Raw genomic sequence first — 22,672 nt, 5'->3', positions numbered from 1 at the left:
GGTTGAAAAAACGTCTGGGGTAAGTCAATTAAGTGAATTAGAAATTATCTTTTTATACGTTGTATATTGGTATGACGTTGTCGTTGTCGACCGAAGACATATTGGTTTTCGCACAATAACTTTAGTTTAAGTGAATGGATCTCTATGAAATTTTACCATAAGGTTCAATACCACAAAAGGAAGGTTGGGATTGATTTTGGTGGTTATGGTACCAACAGTTTAGGAATTAGGGGTCAAAAACCAGCATTTTTGTTGTTTCTGGACAATAACTTGTGTGTAAGTGTATGGATCTCTCTGAAATTATACCACAAGTTTCCATACCACAAAGGGATGGTTAGGATTTGCTTTGGAGGGTTATGGCTCAAACCGTTTAGGAATTAGGGGCAAAAAAAGGGGAAAAACAAGGGTGTTCTGGTTAATGGACAAATACTTTAGTACAAAACATAATTAAAAGCAGTGTAAGGGAGGTAATTCAAATACATCATTTGAATTACCTCCCTTACACTGCTTTTAAATTATGTATAAAGTAATGGTTAATGAACAATTAAGACAATTTAAAAGCAGTGTAAGGGAGGTAATCCAAAGAAGTTTTGATTACCTCCCTTACACTGCTTTTAAATTATGTTTAAAGAAATGCATATTTATAAAGGAAGCTTAAGACCAGTAAAAATATCTGCAAATGTTGCATCTTTTTTTTTTTTACAAAAAAAAAACATATGAAAGATTTGACACCATATTTTGAATTCTATTATAATATAAATTAAGTTAGCACTATGGTAAATTTTTATGGTTGCAAACTCCATTGGAAATTTGAATTGAGATTATGACCATATCTTGAGGGAAAGAATTTTTTGGGGGAAAAAAGGGGTGGGGGGGGGGGGGGGGGGGGAAATTGTAGGGGGTAAATTTTTTCTCATTTCAGATTTCAGAAATTAAAAAGAAAAATTCTTCAAATATTATTCATTTTGCAAAAATAAGTGTGTGTGTGTGTGGGGGGGGGGGGGAGGTTAATACGCAACAGCATAGTGTATTGCACAAAAGCAAAAAAAAAGGGGGGGGGGTAAATTTTTTTTTTTTCGTGGGCGGAGAGGGGGTCAATTCGCAACAGCAAAGTGTATTGCACAAAAGCAAAAAATTGAATATAAATTCAAATTATATAATCAATTCTAAGTTCTTTGACTACAGTTATTCTATGTCAGAAACCTTTTATGTGTCAAATATTTAATTACAATCCTAATTCAGACCTTTATCAAGCGCAAATATTGCGTCCATTTTTGCCCCAACTGTTAAGGGTTGGACCTCTGCGGTCGTATCCAGCTGCGCCGGGCGAAGCAACTTATTATTTTTATTTAACAATTTCATTGAACACTTTTTATGCAGAAATTGAGGATTATGATAATGTTTAGTTCATTATCTACTGTGTTTCAAGAACAAAAAATAATAACAAGTGAACTATGTTTTAAATCTTTATTGACATCTTCATGTATTTCATTTTTGTTTCTCCAGGTTGCTGAAAGAGAGTTATCCTGAACTTTTCAATGTCCATTCTATAGCTTATCAGTTAGCACTAGCTGCTGCTCAAAATACTGACAACAATCTATATTCAAAGAAGTTCAAAGACATTCTGCAACAATTTTTTAGATTTTACCAGATGAAATTGAGGTAATAATTCTTTTATCAATAATATACAGTGAAAACTCTAATCCTTGTGCATTTTATACCCCATGGAACTTTGACCCGTCTGTCCCTTTGTCTGTCCATCCGTCTGTCTGTCCGTCCCTCTGTCTGTCCTTCCGTCCGTCAGTCCTGTTCTTCTCATCACAACTCCTCTGAAACCGCACAACAAAATTTCATGAAACTTTGTAGATTATAAGAACATACTATGAAGATGTGCATATCGACATGAAATTATGATTCAACTTTTTTCTAGGAGTTGAGCCCTATGAACATAGAATTTTTGCCTAAATATACTACTGCAACAGTTTGTCATCACAACTCCTCTGAAACCACACAACACAATTTTATGAAACTGTAGATAAAAAGGACATAATATGTAGATGTGCATATCCACAAGAACTATTTATCGTTTGAAATTTGTAGGAGTTGTGAGTGTTTGAACTAAGGAATCTGGTGAGATTTTGTTTGCCCAGTGACAATGTGGGGTGTGGGGTATGTGAGTGTGCTTACTAAGGTTCTTTAATATTTGTATAAACTGTAGTTATACATGGGTAATTTTTGAATACATTTATATGCTGCTGATCTTGCAATATTTGTTAACACTACCAAATTTGTTGCTTCTATCCATATGCTGTTTGACGTACTGCCACACCTTTCCAGAATATGAAAAACATTCTAAGTGAGTTTACAAAACCTTTCATTGCCTTTTATATTTTTATGCCCCGGCTGTAGACATTGGGAGCATTAAATGTTACTCTTGACCATCCATATTTCCTTCTGTTTGTCCTTCCGTTTAATTTTCGTTTCCACACCCTAACTTAGGTTTTACTCATGCAAATTTTATGAAACTCATACACAATGCAAACAACCAAGACTCAAAGACAGAGTTAAAATTTGGGCAGTGAGTCACTTACAGTTCTAGAGTTATGCCCCTTTATAACTTGGAAAATTGCAATTTCTTTTTTTTTTTCACACGCTTCCTATATAATAAGTTTTCCTCATCCAAATTTTATAAACCTCATATACTATGCTGAGAACCAAAACTAGCAGACAGAGTTCAAATTTGGGCAGTGAGTCACTAACTGTCCTAGAGTTATGCCCCTCTATAACTTGGAAAATTGCAAAAAAATTTGTTTTGGCACTCTAGCTTAAGTTTGTCTCATTCAACAGGGCTCACACTACTTCAGAATCATAGGGAGAAGTGACTTCTCTTTTTGAAACTGAGAGGGAGAAGTGGTGAGATTTGAGAGAGGAGTGCTCGTTCGCTCGCGGCGCTACAATGTTTGGTTTTACTATAATACAAAGGGCCATATGTATCTTATTTTTTTATATTGCTCAATTTGTACCTGGGAGTACAATAAAAGTAACAGTTCAAATTCAAAGTTATTTAATTTTATCATCTTTAGTTGCACAATCATATTAGTCCTCTTGTCAGAAAAAAAAACAGTTTAATATCTAGCAATAATAAAAAAGATTTTTTTTATATCAAAAAGGAAAAGAAAGTTGTTATTTCAATTTTAAATATACTCTGTTATGTTTGTGAAATTCAGTGGTTAAAATTCTCATATAAAAGATATATATATAAGATATAAATTTAACACAGTTAAGCTTGGACATAGTAAAGTAGTCCCAGAGTTGAGCAATTTTAATTAATATAAAATTGAAACAATTCATATACATGGAAATATTTACATTAATCAAGTAGATCTAACCAAAAGTATGTTAATGCGCATGGAATGCGTAATTTTTCCTTTTGGGATCAATATTCCTCTGTCAGCTGTGCCATTCATTCTTCAGTAGTCATTATTGTAAGAATCCAGATTTCAGCCATAGCTGGTCCAGTTCCTATCAGTAGTTTAGTACAAATATTTTAATGGCGGACAAAGAAGAAAAATTTACAAAATTAAACGATGTTTGACACGCTATTTGGAAAGGAATATGACGTTTTTAATGCAATACTTTGATAACAAATTTACTTCAGGCAAATTTCATCACGTTCTAATGAAGTAACCAACTTATTTTGCCGAAAATAAGAATGATTTATTGTACGCTCTCTAACAAGTACCAGAAGTGATAAAAAATTGTTTTTATGAAATAACATGCAACCAAATTTAAAATCAATGCTTTAACCTCTTTTCTGAAGAAAATAAATCGTTTATGTCTTTGAATTTCTTTACTTTTTACTGAAAAATTGCTGTTTCATCGACTTGGTAAAAATTGAATATTGCCGAAGATGAAAGCGACTGAAAGCGAGTATCGTAAACCACAGGGCGACTAGTTTTTCGCTTTTGAGGGTCTGGCAAAGCGAAGTGACAGAAGGGAAAGCGACATCTTCGCCCTAGTCGCCTGGTAGCGTGAGCCCTGATTCAAATTTATGAATTCATACACAAGGCTAAGAACTACATCACCCAGAGAGAGTTCAAATTTGGGTTGTGAGTCATTTATTGTTCTAGAGTTATCTGCCCTTTTTTAACTTGGAAAATTGCAAAGCTTGAGCAGGGGCATTCGTGTCCACAGACATATTCTTCTTTTATTTTTAACTCAAATATCTGAATTATTTCATTTTATTTAATGGAAAAAAGTAGCTACATATGTATTTACTATCATGTACCAAGAAAGACAACTCTTTCAAAAAATAGAAGGAGACAACTTGAGGATTTACAGAAATATAATAAATTTTAATAACTAGATGTATACAATTGGACTTATAACAAAACCAATATGTTTTCAATTGATTAGATTATTATACCACATGGAACTTTGTTCCATAAGGTATAATGTTTTTGATCTGTCTGTTCTTGTCATCACAACTCCTCTGAAACCACAGAACAGAATTTCATGAAACTTTGAAGATGATAAGGACATACTATGTAGATGTGCATATCCACAGGAAATCATAGATCATTTGAACTGAAGAATTTTGGCTTAGATACACTACTGCAACAGTTTGTCATCGCAACTCCTCTTAAACCACACAACAGAATTTGATGAAGTTTTGTAGATAATAAGGACATAATATGTAGATATACATATCCACAAGAAATGTTTATCGTTTGACTTTTGTAGGAGTTCTTCTTTGAATACTTTGTAAATCTTTGAATTAGGAATTTGGTGAAATTTTGTTTGCCTAGTGACAATGTGGGGTGTAAGGTATGTGACCGTGCTCACAAAGGTTCTTTAATTGAACACGATTTTTTTGGTTGTAACTTCATGTTTTAACTTTAAAGTGTCTATATTTGTAGAAATCAGAATTTGACTTTACATCGATTGATACGACTTGAAATTACAACCACCAGACTGATTGAACAACCACCAGACTGATTGAACAACCACCAAGTTACATGCAGTCATTGCCAAGCTGTCTTGAAATCCTTTCAGAGTATTGTGTGAGACTAAGGCAGTTAGATTTCCAGACAACCCTGTACTTGATGCACTATCTGTCATGGATCCAGACCTCATTAGTGCAGATGACCCAACTTTTAATGAATGGATTCAACATATCAAACTGAATGTGTGTATTAAAATTATTAGAAATTGTTTTCATTATGAAATTGAAGAGTAGTCCAACTAAATTGCCTTTTTATGTAAAATATTGCAAGAAATAATAACTTCATTTATCACTACAAAATATACACATGAAATATGCACTTTCATGACTGTTTTAAGATGCTTACATTTTTGTTCCCTCTCATGACACGCTGTTGGGAACAAAGAAATACTGGGCGTCCATCTGTTGGGTTTTGTTAGTGCTTTCATGTGTTCAATTCTTGCCAGGTTTTATTGTCTCGCCTTGACGGAGTCATACATAGGTATGCTGTTTCTGGCATCGGCGGTGGCGTCAACAATGTATTAGTTTGTGATTAGGTCTAGTTTATGGTGTACCACTAGTGGTAGGTCAATGATATTTGGTATGCAGTTGTATTAGCATTGGCACATCTCATTACCATGCAGATTATTTGGCCCTGCCCCCTCAGTCATGTTCTATTGACTTCTAAACTTTGCTGAGTTTACATGTATTAATTTGTGATTAGGTCAGTTTATGGGGAACCACTAGTGGTAGGTCAATGATATTTGGTATGCAGTTGTATAAGCATTGGCATATCTCATTTTCATGGAGATTATTTGGCCCCACCCCCTCAGTCATGGTCTATTTACTTTGAATCTTTTGCTTAGTTTTCATGTATTAGTTTGTGATTAGGTCAGTTTAAGGGGGACCGTTAGTGGTAGGCCAATGTTAATTGATATGCAGTTGTGTAGGCATAAGCACATCTCATTTCCTTGGAGAATATTTGGCCCGCCCCCTCAGTCATGGTCTATTGACTTTGAAACTTTTGCTTAGTTTACATATGTATTAGCTTGTGATAAGGTCCGTTTAAGATGAACCACTAATGTTAAGTCAATGATATTTTGTATGCAAATGTATTGGCAAGTTTCATTTTCATGGAGATATTATAACCCCACCCCCTCATTATGGTTCATTGACTTTGAAACTTTTACATAGTTTACAAGTTTATGTTTGTGTTTAGGTTTGTTTAAAGAGTACGACTTATGAAAAGTCAATGGTATTTGGTATGCAGTTGTATTAGCATTGGCACATATCATTTCCATGGAGATTGTTTAGCCCTGTACCTTCAGTCATGGTTCATTGACTTTAAATATTTGCATAACTTCCATGTTAAAGTATTTCTATTTTAATTTCAACATTTGCATTATCAAAATTACAAATAAGCGAGACATATCTCTGTGTTAACAGTTTATAAAACTTAGCAATATCTCGGACAAGTTCGAAAATCAGTGGCAATCAATTAATTTTAAAAGAGTTATGCCTTAGGAAATATTAAATATATCGAAAATTCCATTGTTAGCGCTCTTGTGTGTACAATTCTTGCCAGATTTTTATGAAACTTATAACAAAGGTTTATATCAGCAATGTCTCAGATAGTTTTGAAAATCATTGCCGATCATTAATTTTTACAAGAGTTATGCCCCTTGGAAATGTTAATTATATGGAAAATTGCATTGTAAGCGCTCTGATGTGTACAATTCTTGCCAGATTTTTATCATATTTATATCAGCTATGTCTTGGAAAAGTTCAAAAATCAGAGCCAATCAAATATTTTTATGGCCCCGCTGTACCGGAGGGGGCATTAAGTTTTACCCATGTCCATCTGTATGTCAGTCCGTCTCTCCGTACATCCCAAAATTGGTTTCCGTTCTCTAACTTTATTTTGCCTCAACCAAATGTTATGAAACTTATACACAATGCTTATTACCACAAAACACAGATCAAGTTTGAATTTTGGTAGCGTCACTTTTACTGTTCTAGATTTATGCCCCTTTACAAATGAAAAAATTGCTGACTTTTTTGTTTCCGTTCTCTAACTTTAGTTTGCCTCAACCAAATGTAATGAAACTTATACACAATGCTTATTACCACAAAACACAGATCAAATTTGAATTTTGATGACATCACTTTTACCTTTCTAGAGTTATGCCCCTTTATAATATTATAGGCAAGCGAGGGCATCATCTGTGTCTCATGGACACATTCCCCATTTATTTTAAAAGAGTTATACTCATTGGAAATTGCATTGTATATGCTCTCAAGCCTTCATTTCTCTAAGATATTCGTAAAAAGTTTTAATGAACACAAAAAAAGGGTTTTTTTTTAGTTATTGCCCTTGAATAGATGAAGTATCTGCAATGCGGGGGACATTAGAAAACTGTTCTTCTTACATTTTTAAATAAGGAATTCTTTGTTTCTTTGTTTTTCAGACTCTGGCTAAACATTTGAAGTCAGTTGGCACTAAATTGCAGTGTTAGAAGAATTGGAAACAATGAGGACACTGCTGGTTAAAGATTGCAAGGAAATGACATTCAGACAGAGAATGAACAAAGTTGCCATTCTTGGACATTTATACCCTTGTCTGTCTAGGTTTGCTACAATATGTCTTGTTTTGCCAGTTTCAAGAGCTGAATGTGAAAGGTGTTTTTCTTGCTTAAATAGATTCAAAACACCTTTGAGAAACAGATTAAGTCAGAAGTCCTCAACTGCCTTATGCACATATCCATTGAAGGCCCTAAGGAAGAAGACTTTGACTTTGAGGAATGTGTGGTAACCGTTGGAAAAATAAAGCAGAGAAAGATTTTAACTTACTGTATGATTGTAACATAAATTGAACATTGACTTGTACATTACTACTATTACAGACTAGTCCAGTTTCATTTAAAGTTATAAATATTCTTCAACCAATGTCTTATAAATATCTGTGATAAATACTTTTCAAGATGCATGATAGAATCAATATACATGAAATAAAACAATGAATTAATCATGTGTCCTTAGAAAAAGTCATGATATAATGTTTAGCTATGCATATTTAATCTCCTTTGTTTGTTACTGCAAACACAGTTACACGCTGTGCATGACACACCATGAGTAATATGTGACAAACTTCATGAGAACTTGATTGAAATTGCCTTTAGTTAATGTTTGATCCATTTATTGCATTAAAAATGTCGTATTCCTTTCAAAATCATTTGTCAAATATTGATTATTTGTGGAAATATTTAAAAACTTTATATGAACAATGGATCGGAGGCAGACCAGATCTAATGGAAATCAGTATTCAATACAAACTCACGAATGGCATAGCTAACAGGAGAATAATGATCCCAATAGTGAAAAATATGCATTCAGCATGCCTTAATTTACATTTAGTAAGTTTCCCTTAGTTATAAGAGTCTATTTTAATGCAAAGGCAAGGAATTACTTTTTCTTTTTTCTTTTTTCTTCTTTAAATATGCAATTGTGCTAGATATTTTGTAGGTAGTTCCTAACAGTGACAAGTGGAAAAGTAAAATTGTGATACTGTAATAATTACTGTATCTATAAATGAGAATTTAAGACAAATTGAGACAGCTGTTACTGTAATGGTATTCTCAGGCATGTAATGAACAATACAAAAAAGAATTAAAAACCTATCATTGAAGGTCTTTCCAACATTAAATTTCTAAATCATTGATAAGAAGCCACTTCCGGTTTACTCAAAGTTACTGCTGGCGTCAAATCATAGATTTTTTCATGCTGATTCCAAAAATACTCGATTTCTATATACTTTTGCCTGAAATAAGAGATAAGTTTCAGAAGGTCAAATGATAGGTTTATGCATGCCAATTGAAAAAAATTTATAGTCTTTAAGTATTTTTCCATGAAAAGCTACTTCCTGACATTTTTCAAGGTCATAAGTCTCTACAACCTCATGCAAAATACATATGGCTTTGTCATGTACAAGTATGAAATTATAGCAAAGGTCAAAATCTAAAATGTCAAATTCTCATTTGACCTTGACCTCAATATCAAGGCCATAAAGGAAGGATTGTAAATCACTAAACCCTAGGTCTCTACCATACATGGTTAATGAGTTATTTCTCTTACCAACTTATTTCAATCTTTCCTAGGGAGAAAATTTAAAAGGCACAGTACCATTCTGACCAAAATTTTTCAGATACAACATGTTGCAGCGAACATTTTGGTACCTTTTCTGTCATTGATTATGGTATCTGAGGAAAAACTAAAACAATCAACAGTTAAAATTTAGATCATGACCTTGACCTTTGACCATGGCCTTAAATTTCTTTTGGTGGACCAAGGACATCAAAACAAAATACTCTAGGTCTCTGTAACTTGCAGATCATGAGTTACATTTATATATGTCAAACACAGAAAGGGAAATAACTCTCATATGGAGACTATATTGCTTCAGTCAAAATTGAATATTCTGATGAAATAAAGAACAATTTAGAAAAAATAAATTTGTCAATTTCTTTTACGTTTGCGAAGAAGTAACGATAGCAAGAAAAACAGTGTACAGGGAGATAATTCTCAGAGGATATATGAATAGTTACACAGTGTAAACTGCCAAAGCGTATTCACTGTTAAAAATCATGTGCCAAAAATCTTTTCGATATCTAACCAAACTTGAAAAAATCTCAACATGAAAAAAGTGGCGGAAGGAAAAAAAAAATTTATCAGAACAAACAAAGTCTATCCACAGAAAAATGGAAAGAACTTATTAAATAAATAGAATGCAATTGGCAAGACATTTAATTGTAAAAACCAAACATTATAGCGCCACGAGCAAACAAGCACTTCTCTTTTGAGTCTCGCAAATTCTACCTGTCAGTTTCAAAAAGAGAAAGTCACTCCTCCCTATGATTCAGAAGTAGTGTGAGCCTTAGTCACTGCCAGTTTTTGTCTTGCCTGCGACTTAAGTTGCAGAATGCGAGACATAGGGATTACTATCCTGAGGCAGCAGTGTATACTATTTGTATTAAGCTTTATATTTCAGAAGGTAGAAGACCTGGATGCTTCATACCTTATGTTATGAAGTTTCCAATCTGTCATATGTCCATGGTCCTTGATCTCATTTTCATGGTTCAGCAACTATTTGAAAAAAAATTACATTTTTTTTGTAATGTGAATTTCTCACTTATTATGAGTAGATACAGAAAACAGATTTATTTGGCTTCTTTCATTTGAACATGAATAAATTGATTTATTATAAATTATTTACAATAAGAAACTACTGCTATAGTTAACTCCATAATATCTTAAGCATTATCATTATTGCTTCTTTACTTTTGTCTAGTCATAATCATTATATGTAACACGCCCTTTATGACTCTTAAACAATTTGTTTAAAGCTTTATATTTCAAAAGGGTAGAAGACCTGGATGCTTTATACCTTGTATTTAGATACCTTATATTACAAAGTTTCCGTCTGTTATATGTACATTGTCCTTGATCTCATTTTCATGGTTCAGCGACTGCTTGATTTTTTTATCATGTGATTTCTCACTTATTTTAAGTAAAAGGATAACTATATTTGGCATATGGGTTCCTTGCAATGTCTACATATCTGCCAGCCACAGTTCACCTGACCTTGATCTCATTTCATGGATCAGTGATCAAGGTTAAAGTTATGTGATTAGGTCGGTATCTCAGGTACTATAAGCAGTAGGTCAACTATATGTGGTGTATGGAATGATTGTAATTGGTACATGTCAGTCTGACAGGTTTCATCTGACCTTGACCTCATTTTCATGGTTCATTGATCAATGTTTAGTTTTTGTGTTTTGGTCTGTTTCTCAAACACTATAAGCAATTGGTTTACTATATTTGGTGTATTGGATGATTAGGTATCATTTTTCCTTGACCTCATTTTCATGGTTCATTGGTCAATTTTAAGTTTCTGTAGTTTGGTCCTCCTCAAATACAATAAGTAATAGGACAACTATATTTGGTGTATGGAATGATTGTAGTGTTTACATGCCTGTCTGTTTGACATTTCACAGTGATATCATACTTTAACTTTGTTTAAACCTGTTTATTTACTTTTGACTTTAATTATTTATCCCTTGTAATTTTTTATTAACTGTGTATTTGCATTCAGGTGTCACAGTTCAAATTTATTCGTTCATTGTGTGTTAATTTACGTTTTTTGATTGAGTTAAGCCTTCCAATTGATATTTTATAGTGTGTTTTTCTATGTTGTGATGTTATACTATTGTTTCAGAAAAGGGAGAAGGTTTGGTACCATTAAAACGTTTAATCCCACTGCAAATGTTTGCACCTGTCCTAAGTCAGGAATCTGATTACAGTAGTTGTCGTCTGTTTATGTAGTTCATACATGTTTCTCATTTTTATATAGATTAGACCGTTGGTTTTTCTGTTTGAATGGTTTTACACTAGTAATATTTCGGGGCCCTTTATAGCTTGCTGTTCCATGTGAGCCAATGCTCCATGTTGAAGGCCGTACCTTGACCTATAATGGTTGACTTTTATAAATTGTAACTTGGATGAAGAGTTGTCTCATTGGCATTCATACCACATCTTCCTATATCTATCTACTGTCTGGCAGGGTTCATCTGACCCTGACTTAATTTTTATGGTTCATTGGTTTATATATAGTTTGCCTGGTTAAACTGTTATTTTTTTATATGATAAGCAATAGGTCAACTATATTTGGTGCATGGAATGATTGTAAGGTGTACATGTCTGTCTGTCATATATCATATAATCGACCTCATTTTCATGGTTCAGTGGTCAATTTTTAGTTTTCACAGTTTGGTTTGTTTCTTTCATACTATAAACAAAAGGTTAACTATATTTGTTTTTTTTATGGAATGATTTAAAAGTGTACATGAATATATGCCAGGGTTTATCTGACCTTGACCTTATTGTCATCGACCATTGATAATGTTAAGCTTATGTGATACTTGCAGTAAAACCTTTATTTTGAAGACTTTCAACATCAAATCAATCATGGTCAATAAAGCAGGCAAGACATTTCAGCCTGTGCACTATTGTTTGTTAATTATCACATGACAAATATTGACTGATTACGTTCAGCTTATTGAATCTCCAGGATAGGAAAGCCTATAGATCTTTTTTCCTGAAATGTTTTTATTCATTTGAATGTTGAACTAGTGAGAAAAACTATCAAACACAATCAACATAATGGGAAATATCAGCTAGATTAGGGAAAGATTTCTATCATTTCTTGACTTGAAATTTTGTAAAATGTCCTGTTTTATATGATTCTAAATCCAATGCAATAACTGTAATGTTACTTTTGATTGGATGATATCTGCTATCAATTTCACAGTTGAAGGACAGAGTCATTGGCAACCATGTTGCACAATTGCATTTTAACAACTTATATATATTTCATTTTGACCATTTTGACCATTTTTCAAGAAAATTGCATAAGAATATCAGTACTGAAATAAAAAAGTTGTTGTTGTCAAATTCCCAATTGATGGTTGCAAATCTACAGTACTGAAATTCCTTAATCTATTTGAGCCTAATAATTAGACTTGAACTCATGCCTAGGCTTTCATTGTGTGCTCTCAGGAACTACAATCATAGCTTCCTGAAATTTGGTAGTTTCATGTAAGCATATTATACAATGTGATGCATTTTCAGATTTGTTGCTCAATTAATTCATAGAAACGGATACTTACGTATTCTTATACTTAATGGCTGTTAAGAAACTTTAGTCACATTTGTCTTAAGAATCTTCAAATCAATCCTTTCTGAAATTCGGTTTCAAGCTTTATGTAAACATTCTTGACAGTGTGATGCGTTTTCTGTTCCATTACTCATTAACTTCCCATTTTCGAATACTTATAGCAAAGGAATCACAGTTTAACTTGTTCAAACTTTCTGATTAATGATAATAAAATACAGTATAAACATTTTTCAATTACTTCTGTGATATTTTGTAGCTGGTTAATATAGGATCACAATATAACTATGGCAGTGAAGATCATGCAGAATTTTTATGTGTTGTGTCGAAAGAATGTCCTAATAACATAAATGGAACAGAGTCAGAGTCTACAGATAAAGTTAAGGTGAGATATTAGGGCTATTCTGATTACTGTAAATTGTGAAATTATTGGTCCAATTTATTTATACAAATGGTCAACTGTTGTCCAAAGTTTCAGTGTTCTTGAAAACTGGTGATTCTGTCAGTCCTTACCACCAGAAATCAGGTAGGTCCAGCAATTTCAAGTTTAGTGGTGGTCCTATATACCGGTAGCTAATGTCCGAATTAAAGTTTGTGATGTTTTTGTTCTTTTTTTAAGCCTTTTGGTATTTAGTATAGCTTCTAATTACAATGTATATCAAGATTTGATATGGAACCATATAATTATTGTGCAAATTGGTCTTGTTTGATTTAAACCTTTGAAAATAATTGACTGCAAAATATTTACTGCAAAAACAGGACCACCAAATGTTAACTGGGACCAACAGATTTGTAGTTTTGGTGGTCCTTATAACCACCAGGCTGTAAAGGATTTTGAGAACTCTAAATTTCTTAATATATTAAAATTATGCCAAAATATAAGTGCATAGTATCAACAGGATGTAGGACCACAAAATTAATCTATAAAATATGTTTCAAAAATGAATAATGATGGATTAATAAGATACCTTTTTTTCAAAGAAAAGACATAAATCAAATCTGAATAATTTAAAAAAGAAATGCAAGTGTGGTCTATTTAACTTCTAAAATCAGTTCCATAAATATCTATGAATAATCAAAAATATAGGTTACAATTATCAACAGATCCGGCATGGGGTTATCGTATTCAGTAATCGTAATCAGATAAGCTGTAATCAATTACATTTTGCAATGTAATCATGTAATCAGTAATCATGCAATTTCTGATTACAAGTAATCGTATTGTAATTGATTACAATGAAAATAAAAATAAAAACGTTGGGCACAGCTTAGTATGAACGCAGAGGTCAAACCCTGAACAGTTGGGGCAAGTATGGACACTATATTCAAGCTTGATACAGCTCTGAATTTGGATTGTGATTAAATATTTGACACAGCATTGGTTTCTTACAGAGAATGAATGTGGTTAAAGAACTTAAAAATTTGAAATTGGACTTGTACCTTTTATGGTCCAATATGTATCCAAAATCTAAATACACTATTAGATTCAGCATATCCAAGTACACCAAGAATTTTATTTATTTATTTATTAATGTTATTGTAGTAAATAATTTACAACAATAATATAATATGTGTTCCCTATTGGAATTTTGAAACAAGTATTTATTAATGGACAATATTAGCAAAATTTTTAAAGGGGTTCGCTTCATCAAAAAAAAAGACATATATATAGCATTCTGAAAATTAGTTTATACAGTATAACAAACCTACCACAAAGTTCTTAAAAAAATTTACAAAAAAAATGAAAAAACAATTTCCAAAATATCATTCCTCATTAATAAAAAGTCTTTAAAAAATCTGTAAAACTTACCTCAAATTATTTTATTAAAATATTTAATAATGAACAGTTAATTTCAAACTATATCTATACATAATTTCTTCTCTAAAATTAGATGTGATTCTGTATCTTTTTTTAACCGGATTTTCAAAGTAAAAATCGGTTATTGATTTGGGGATGTACGGTGGGCGTACCAAATTTTGATATGTTGTTTCGTGCGACTAAATGAAGGTCAAGTTCAATTTTCACGATTTTAGCTTTTCTCGTTTGTGAGTTATCGCCCTTTTTAATATCCATAAGTGGTATTTTTTTGTGATTGAATTTTTTCCTTTGAACAGAAATTGTTAATTATATACATAAAGTTTGATTACACTAAGCCTTTATAGATAATTGTCACCTGTTTATATGTCCTGTTATCAGTTTACTAAACATATGGTTAATGTCTTATCTTGAGTGACAGATTTATTTGAAAATTTTCTGTTTTCTAAGTGTTGATGATTAAAAGCTATATAGTAGTAAATATAGTTAGAAAGGAGTAGGTCCGGTAAGGGCTGATTTTGGCCTCAAAATTCAGGTTCATCTGATGAAAGATTTGGGACACTTTTTAAACACTTAAGTGTCTACTTCAGTCGATTCAATTAGTGTATGTGAAAGATTTGAACTGATTTAGTCATTAAAGACGCTCAAATTCAAGCTTAGATATGAAAAATCTATCAAATATGCCATAATATGTCACTTTTCAGATGGTTTTTGTCAAAAATGAAAGTGGCCGCATCCGTGTTCATTCTCAACCTTTATATATGTTATGTATTAATAAAATACAACTTACATTTAAATATTAAGAATGAACACAAATGCGGCCAATTCCATTTAAGATGGAAACCGTCTAAAAATTAACCAAAACTGCTAAAATTTCAAAGATTTCAGTAATTTTGCATGACTTAATGATGCTAGTACCCGATACATGTGCATTGTCAAAAACAGCCCATATTTATGTAACAGAAGTATTCTTCTTTCCAATAAATAGCTAAAAATTTACATTTTAACAATTTTGTAAAACTGCTACATTTTGGGGCCAAAAAGGGGTCTTACCGGGCCTACTCCTTTACTGTTCATTATTAGACTTTTTGAAGATAATTACAGATAAGTTTTATAGGTTTTTAAAAGACATTGTATTAATGATAAATAAAATTTTTGATTTTTTTTTCTTTTCTTTGGTAAATTGTAAATTGTTTGTTATTCTGTAAAAATTAATTTTCTGAATGCTATATATGTTTTTTTGATTAGGTGAACTCCTTTCAAAACTTAGCTTATATTGTCTATTAATAAAGATATATTTAGATTTCTGATTTTGGGCCCAGTTTTCAAGTTGGTCCAAATCGGGGTCCAAAATTAAACTGTTTGATTTCAACATAAATTGAATATATGTAGGTTTCTTTGAAATGCTGAATCTAAACCTGTATTTATTTTCATTATTAGTTAGATAATACCACATCGAGGTACAAACGGTCCTAAATTAAACTTTTGTTATGCCCCCGCCGAAGCGGTGGGGGCATTAAGTTTTACCCTTGTCAGTCTGTACGTACGTCCCAAAATTGGTTTCCGTTCTCTCACTTAAGTTTGCCTCAACCAAATGTTATGAAACTTATACACAATGCTTATTACCACAAAACACAGATCAAGTTTGAATTTTGGTGGCGTCACTTTAACCGATCTAGAGTTATGCCCCTTTATAAATGGAAAAAATGCAAAATTTTTATTTTCTTCTAAATATCACTTAATTTTTATACGACCGCAAAAAAAATTTTGTGGTCGTATATTGGTATGACGTTGGCGTCGTCGTCGTCGTCGTTGTCGTCGCCGTCTGGCGTCGTCCGAAGACACATTGGTTTTCGCACTCTAACTTTAGTTTAAGTGAATGGATCTCTATGAAATTTTACCACAAGGTTCAATACCACAAAAGGAATTAGGGGCCAAAAAAGGGGAAAAAAACAAGCATTTTTCTAGTTTCATGACAATAACTTGTGTGTAAGTGTATGGATCTTTCTGAAATTGTACTACAAGGTTCCATATCACAAAGGAAAAGCTGGAATTGAGTTTGGGGGTGATTGCCGAAACGTTTAGGAATTGGGGGCCAAAAAGGGGCCAAAAATAAGCATATTTCTAGTTTACAGACAATAACTTGTGTTCAAGTATATGGATCTCTCTGAAATTGTACTGCAAGGTACCATACCACAAAGGGAAGGCTGGGATTGATGATGGGGGTAATTGCCTCAATATTTTAGGAATTAGGGGCCAAAAAGGGGCAAAAAAACAAGCATTTTTCTAGTTTCAGGACAATAACTTGTGTGTAAGTGTATGGATCTTTCTGAAATTGTACTACAAGGTTCCATATCACAAAGGGAAAGCTGGGTTTGAGTTTGGGGGTAATTGCCCTAAATGTTTAGGAATTTGGGGCCAAAAAGGGGCCAAAAAACACATTTTTCTATTTTCTAATAACTTGTGTTCAAGTGTATGGATCTCTCTGAAATTGTACTGCAAGGTACCATACCACAAAGGGAAGGCTGGGATTGAGTTTGGGGGTGATGAATCATAAAGGGGTTCAAAAAATTTGGGGGGGGGGATTTTTTTTTTCTTCATTTTTTTTCTTTTTTTCCTTTTTTTCTTTCTTTTAAAATTTTCCATTTTAAGTTGGTTATTTCTGATTTATATTTAAAAGCAAATAATAATGATATGGTAGGAGATACACACCAAACAGGATGTGTAAATTATTATATAATAAGTATAGTGCAATAGCAAGAAATTTTCAATTGCACAGTATTGCACACAATAGCAAGAAATCTTCAATTGCACAGTATTGCGCAATAGCAAGAAATCTTCAATTGCACAGTATTACGCAATAGCAAGAAATATCCAATAGCACAATATTGCGCAATAGCAAGAAATTGTCAATTGTACAGTATTGCGCAATAGCAAGAAATATTTAATTGCACAGTATTGTGCAAAAGAAGATACTTCGTATAAATTGCTTATTTCTTGACCAATTTCAATGGGGTTTTACTCTTGAATTCTTGGGGTTCTTTAATATGCTGAATCTAACCGTGTATTTAGTTTTTGGATTTTGGGCCCCGTTTTTAAATTGGTCCACATTGAGGTCCAAAGGGTCCAAAATTAAACTTTGTTTGATTTCATCAAAAATTGAATTATTGGGGTTCTTTGATATGCCGAATCTAACCGTGTATTTAGATTCTTAATTTTTGGTTCCATTTTCAAATTGGTCTAAATTAAGGTCCAAAGGGTCCAAAATTAAACTTAGTTTGATTTTAGCAAAAATTGAATTCTTAGGGTTCTTTGATATGCTGAATCTAAACATGTATTTAGATTTTTGATTATGGGCCCAGTTTTCAAGTTGGTCCAAATCGGGGTCCAAAATTAAACTTTGTTTGATTTCAACAAAAATTGAATATATGGGGTTCTTTGATATGCTGAATCTAACCATGTATTTAGATTTTGGATATTGGACCATAATAGGTGAATGTCCAATTTAAAAATTTTAAGTTCTTAGACCACATTCATTGATTAAAGTTGAATCAACTACAATCAATGCTTTATACAATGCAATGTTTAATTTTTACTTCCACAGATAAAACACAGATCAAGTTGAATTTGGGTAGTGTCACTTTAACTATTATTGAGTTATGCCCCTTTATAAATCGAAAGATTGCAAAATTTTTAGTTTCCATTCTCTTACTTAAGTTTGAATATTGTGTCCAAATTTATCCCAACTGTTCAGGGTTCGACCTCTGCGGTCGTATCAGGCTGCGCTCAGCGAAGCATTTTATATAAAAGAGTTATGCCCTTGAAAACATTAATTAAATGGAAAATTGCATTGTTAGCGCTCTCATGTGTACAATTCTTGCCAGATTTTTATGAAACTTGTATTGTAGGTTTATATCAGCAATGTCTCGGACGAGTTCAACAATCAGTGCCGATCAATAATTTTTATAAGAGTTATAATTATGACCCTTAGAAATATTAATAGTATGGAAAATTGCATTTGTTAGCCCTCTCATGTGTACAACAATTCTTGCCAGATTTTTATGAAACCTATATTGTAGGTTTATATCAGTGATGTCTCAGCCAAGTTCGAAAATCAGTGCCAATCAATTATTTTTAAAAGAGTTCTGCCCTTAGAAATATTAATTATATGGAAAATTGCAATGTTAATGCTCTCATGTGTACAATTCTCGCCAGATTTTTATATAACTTATATTATAGGTTTATATCAGCAATATCTAGGACAAGTTTGAAAGTCATTGCCGATCAATTATTTTAAAAAGAGTTTTGCCCTTAGAAATATTAATTATATTGAAATTTGCATTGTAAGCTCTCTCATTTGTAAATTTCTTGGCAGATTTTTACAAAATTCATATCAAAGGTTACAATGTCACAATATTCTTCAACTCTAAAATAATTTTAAAAAGTTTTGAAAAACAAAAAAACAAAAAACAAATTTTTAGGTTATGACCTTGGACAGATAAAATATGTGCAACAAGGGGGACATTATAACTCTGTTATTATATTTTTATACGACCACAAAAAATTTTACGGTCGTATATTGGTATCACGTCGTAGTCGTCTTCCAAAGACATTTAGTTTCCCGACAATTACTTTAGTAAATGTAAATAGAAATCTATGAAATTTTAACACAAGGTTTATAACCACAAAAGGAAGGTTGGGATTGATTTTGGGGGTTATGGTCCTAACAGTTTTGGAATTAGGGGCCAAAAAGGGGCCCAAATAAGCATTTTTCTAGTTTCCAGACAATAACTTGTTGAACGGTGTATGGATCTCTCTGAAATTATACCACAAATTTCCATACCACAAAGGGATGGTTAGGATTTGCTTTGGGGGGTTATGGCTCAAACTGTTTAGGAATTAGGGGAAAAACAAGGGTTTCTTGGTTAATGGACAATTAAAAAAAGTACAATGTTATGTTTGGATTACCTCCCTTACACTGCTTTTAAATTATGTATAAAGAAATGTTGTATTGTCTTGAGGTGATTAGCTGTCAATTTATTTTTAGAAGTTACTATTTAAAAATGCTGATTAAGGAATATTAATTTTAGCCATGATTATGTATGTCATTTTCTATTTTAAGACTTTTATGATGTATTTAAATGGGTAATTATGGTTGCAAACTCCATTGGAAATTTGAATTCAGATTATGACCATATCGTGAGGGAAAGATTTTTTTTTTTTTGTGAAAAAGTGGGGGGAGGTGAAAAAAAAATTGGGGGGGTGGGGGGTAAATATTCAGAAATTAAAAAGAAAATTTCTTCAAATATTTTATATTTTTTGCCAAAATTTTTTTTTGAGGGGGGTTAATTCGCAACAGCATAGTGTATTGCAGAAAAGCAAAAAAAGGGGGGTAATTTTTTTTCTTTTGGGAGGGGGGTTGCAATTCCCAACAGCATAGTGTATTGCACAAAAGCAAAAATTTGAATATAAATTCAAATCATATAACCAATTCTAAGTTCTTTGACTACAGTTATTCTGTGTAAAATACTTAATTACAATCCAAATTCAGACCTGTATCAAGCGCGAATATTGTGTCCATTTTTGCCCCAACTCTTCAGGGTTGGACTTCTGCGGTCGTATCCAGCTGCGCTTGGCGAAACAATTTATTTTAATTTTTGCACAAAATTATTTTTTATTATTGCACTCATAAAGTGTCTGTTTGCAATGCGCCGATGTATAGTCATCAATGTGCTGATGCATCATCGTACTAGGTAGATGTCCAGTCATGTTTTTTTGTACCAATGTGTTCCACTATTCTTGCGCTTTGGATATTATTTATAGTCTAAATTTTCTGACACAAAGTCATTATATAAATAAAAAAATCCACGGTTTTCTAATTACTGAAATTTGTGACATACCACGATTTGCGTTCTTAGACACCACCTTTTACTAATTACCCTTATATTTCATGCCCTTCCCTTAATCAATCTCTGTTCCCAGTTGGTTACTGGTAACAGAAATGAATAAAAAATCTGGAAATTGTAAATTTTTTAAGATGAAAAAAAACGGAGCGTGAAATCAAACCAAATTTTAATTTTGGACCCTGATTTTTATCAACTTGAATACTGGGCCCAAAAATCAAAAATCTAAATACATGTTTAGATTCAGCATATCAAAGAACCCCTTGAATTCAATTTTTGTTAAAAATCAAACTTGATTTAATTTTGGACCCTTTGCACCTCAATGTGAACCAATTTGAAAACCGGTCCCTAAATCAAAAATCTAAATACACGGGATAGATTCAGCATATCAAAAATCCTCAAGAATTCATTTTTTTAAAATCAAAGAAAGTATAATTTTGGACTCTTTGGACCTTTATTTGAACCAATTTGAAAAGGGCCCTACAATTAAATATCTAAATACACGGTTAGATTCATCATATCAAAGAACCCCCATAATTCAATTTTTGATGAAATCAAACAAAGTTTAATTTTGGACCCTTTGGACTTCAATTTGGACCAATTCAAAATCTATAATCAGCATATTAAAGAACCCCAAGAATTCAAGACTTTGAATTAAACCACAGAAAAATATTGTTTTTGGACCCTTTTAACTTAACAGTTAGGGCCATAAACCCCAAAATCAATCCCAACCTTCCTTTTTTGGTACGGAACCTTGTGGTACAATTTCATAGAGATCCATAGCCTTATTTATACTCAAGTTATTGTCTGGAAACCAGAAAATCTTAATTTTGTTACCCCTTTTTGGCCCCTGATCACTACAAACTGCTCAGAGTCTGAAAAGACCAGTTTTTGTGCTCGACCAGTAAAGTCGAGCACAGATTTTACTTGACTTGTCTCGACAGTACTTAACTGTACTCGACTTTGGTCTCGACTTTACTTAATAAGTCTGATTCAGTAATTTATAATCTTGGTGTAGTCTGAAATGGTCTCTACCAAGGCCCGACCTGTCTCGACCAGTCTCGACCAGTCTTGACCTGTCTTGACCAGTCTCGACTCAGTCTTGACCAGTCTCGACCAGTCTTGACCTGTCTTGACCAGTCTCAACTCAGTCTTGACCAGTCTCAACCTGTCTCGACTAGTCTTGACCTTCAAGTTTAGTCTCAACTGGTCTGAATCAGCCCATCTAACTAAATTAAATATTGATCTTACAAAATTCCAGGTTATTTGGTAGTTGGTTCATTGCTGGGAAGTTAAAGAAGTAAATTAATAGGTAAAAAAAAAAGCAAGAATTTTCAGTTTTGACTAAATTCAGATAGTCGTCTTTAATTATTTCTATAACTTTTTCAAATCAACTTGGATTTTCATAACACTATACAGCTATCTCAATTATACATTGATCTTACTGAATCCCAGGTTGTTATGTAGTTTGGTGTATTGCTGTCAAATATAAGGATTAAATAAATAGGTAAAAAAAAAAGAGATTTTTCATTTTGGGTAAATTCAGATAGTCAACTTTAAGTATTTCTATAACTTTTTCAAATCAACTTGGATTTTCATCAAACTCTACATCTATCTCAATTATACATTGATCTTACTGAATCCCAGGTCGTTATGTAGTTTGGTGTATTGCTGTCAAATTTAAGGATTTAATTAATAGGTAAAAAAAAAGCTAGAATTTTCAGTCGGACTGCATTCATATAGTTAACTTTAAATTTGTTTATTACTTTTTCAAATTAACTTGAATTTTCATAAAACTATACAGCTATCTCAGTTGTATATTGATCTTACTAACTCCCAAGTTGTTATGTTATTTGGCATATTGCTGTCAAATTTAAGGATTTAATTAATCAAGGTAAAAAAAGCTAGAATTTTCAGATTGGACTAAATTCAGATAGTTATCTTTAAATTTTTTTATAACTGTTTCAAAGCAACTTGGGTTTTCATCAAAATCTACAAGTTAATTTGAAAAAAATAATAAACAAATTTAAGTTGACTAGCTGAATTCAGTCCCACTGAAAATTCTAGCTTTTTTTACGTAATAGTTATACACCGACGGGGTTTCTTATCCAGACACGCTGTATCCCGAGGTGTATAACTAACTTACACCCCATTCTAAACCCTATATTTGTTAACATTGATTATTAAATGCAAAAAAAAAAACAAAAAACGATAGCATATTTATTGGCAATATCAAACCATGA

At 32.4% G+C, this 22,672-nt stretch overlaps 1 protein-coding gene and 1 long non-coding RNA gene across 3 annotated transcripts in view; one reads left to right on the top strand and one right to left on the bottom strand.

Annotated features, from left to right (window-relative positions):
• The window catches only part of LOC127709737 (BTB/POZ domain-containing protein KCTD5-like), a 134,747-nt gene that overhangs the window by 63,311 nt on the left and 48,764 nt on the right, over positions 1–22,672 (top strand). For both annotated transcript variants that reach the window (XR_007985719.1, XM_052215410.1), the window contains exon 5: positions 12,970–13,095. Coding sequence is in view for 1 of the 2 variants with exons in the window: in XM_052215410.1 (XP_052071370.1) it covers positions 12,970–13,095 (126 nt within the window). In the remaining variant the exon portion in view is untranslated. The remainder of the gene's footprint in view (positions 1–12,969; positions 13,096–22,672) is intronic.
• Positions 1,008–21,195, bottom strand: LOC127709768 (uncharacterized). Its single transcript, XR_007985751.1, has 2 exons — positions 20,080–21,195; positions 1,008–1,244 (listed from the first exon to the last, which is right to left on the bottom strand). It is a non-coding gene; the product is annotated as an uncharacterized LOC127709768 (long non-coding RNA).

The sequence above is a fragment of the Mytilus californianus genome, unplaced genomic scaffold (genome assembly GCF_021869535.1).
Source record: "Mytilus californianus isolate M0D057914Y unplaced genomic scaffold, xbMytCali1.0.p SCAF_7, whole genome shotgun sequence".
Lineage (NCBI taxonomy): Eukaryota > Metazoa > Mollusca > Bivalvia > Mytilida > Mytilidae > Mytilus > Mytilus californianus.
The sequence above is the reverse complement of the archived record's forward strand: the minus strand, read 5'-3'. Positions and strand labels throughout refer to the sequence as shown.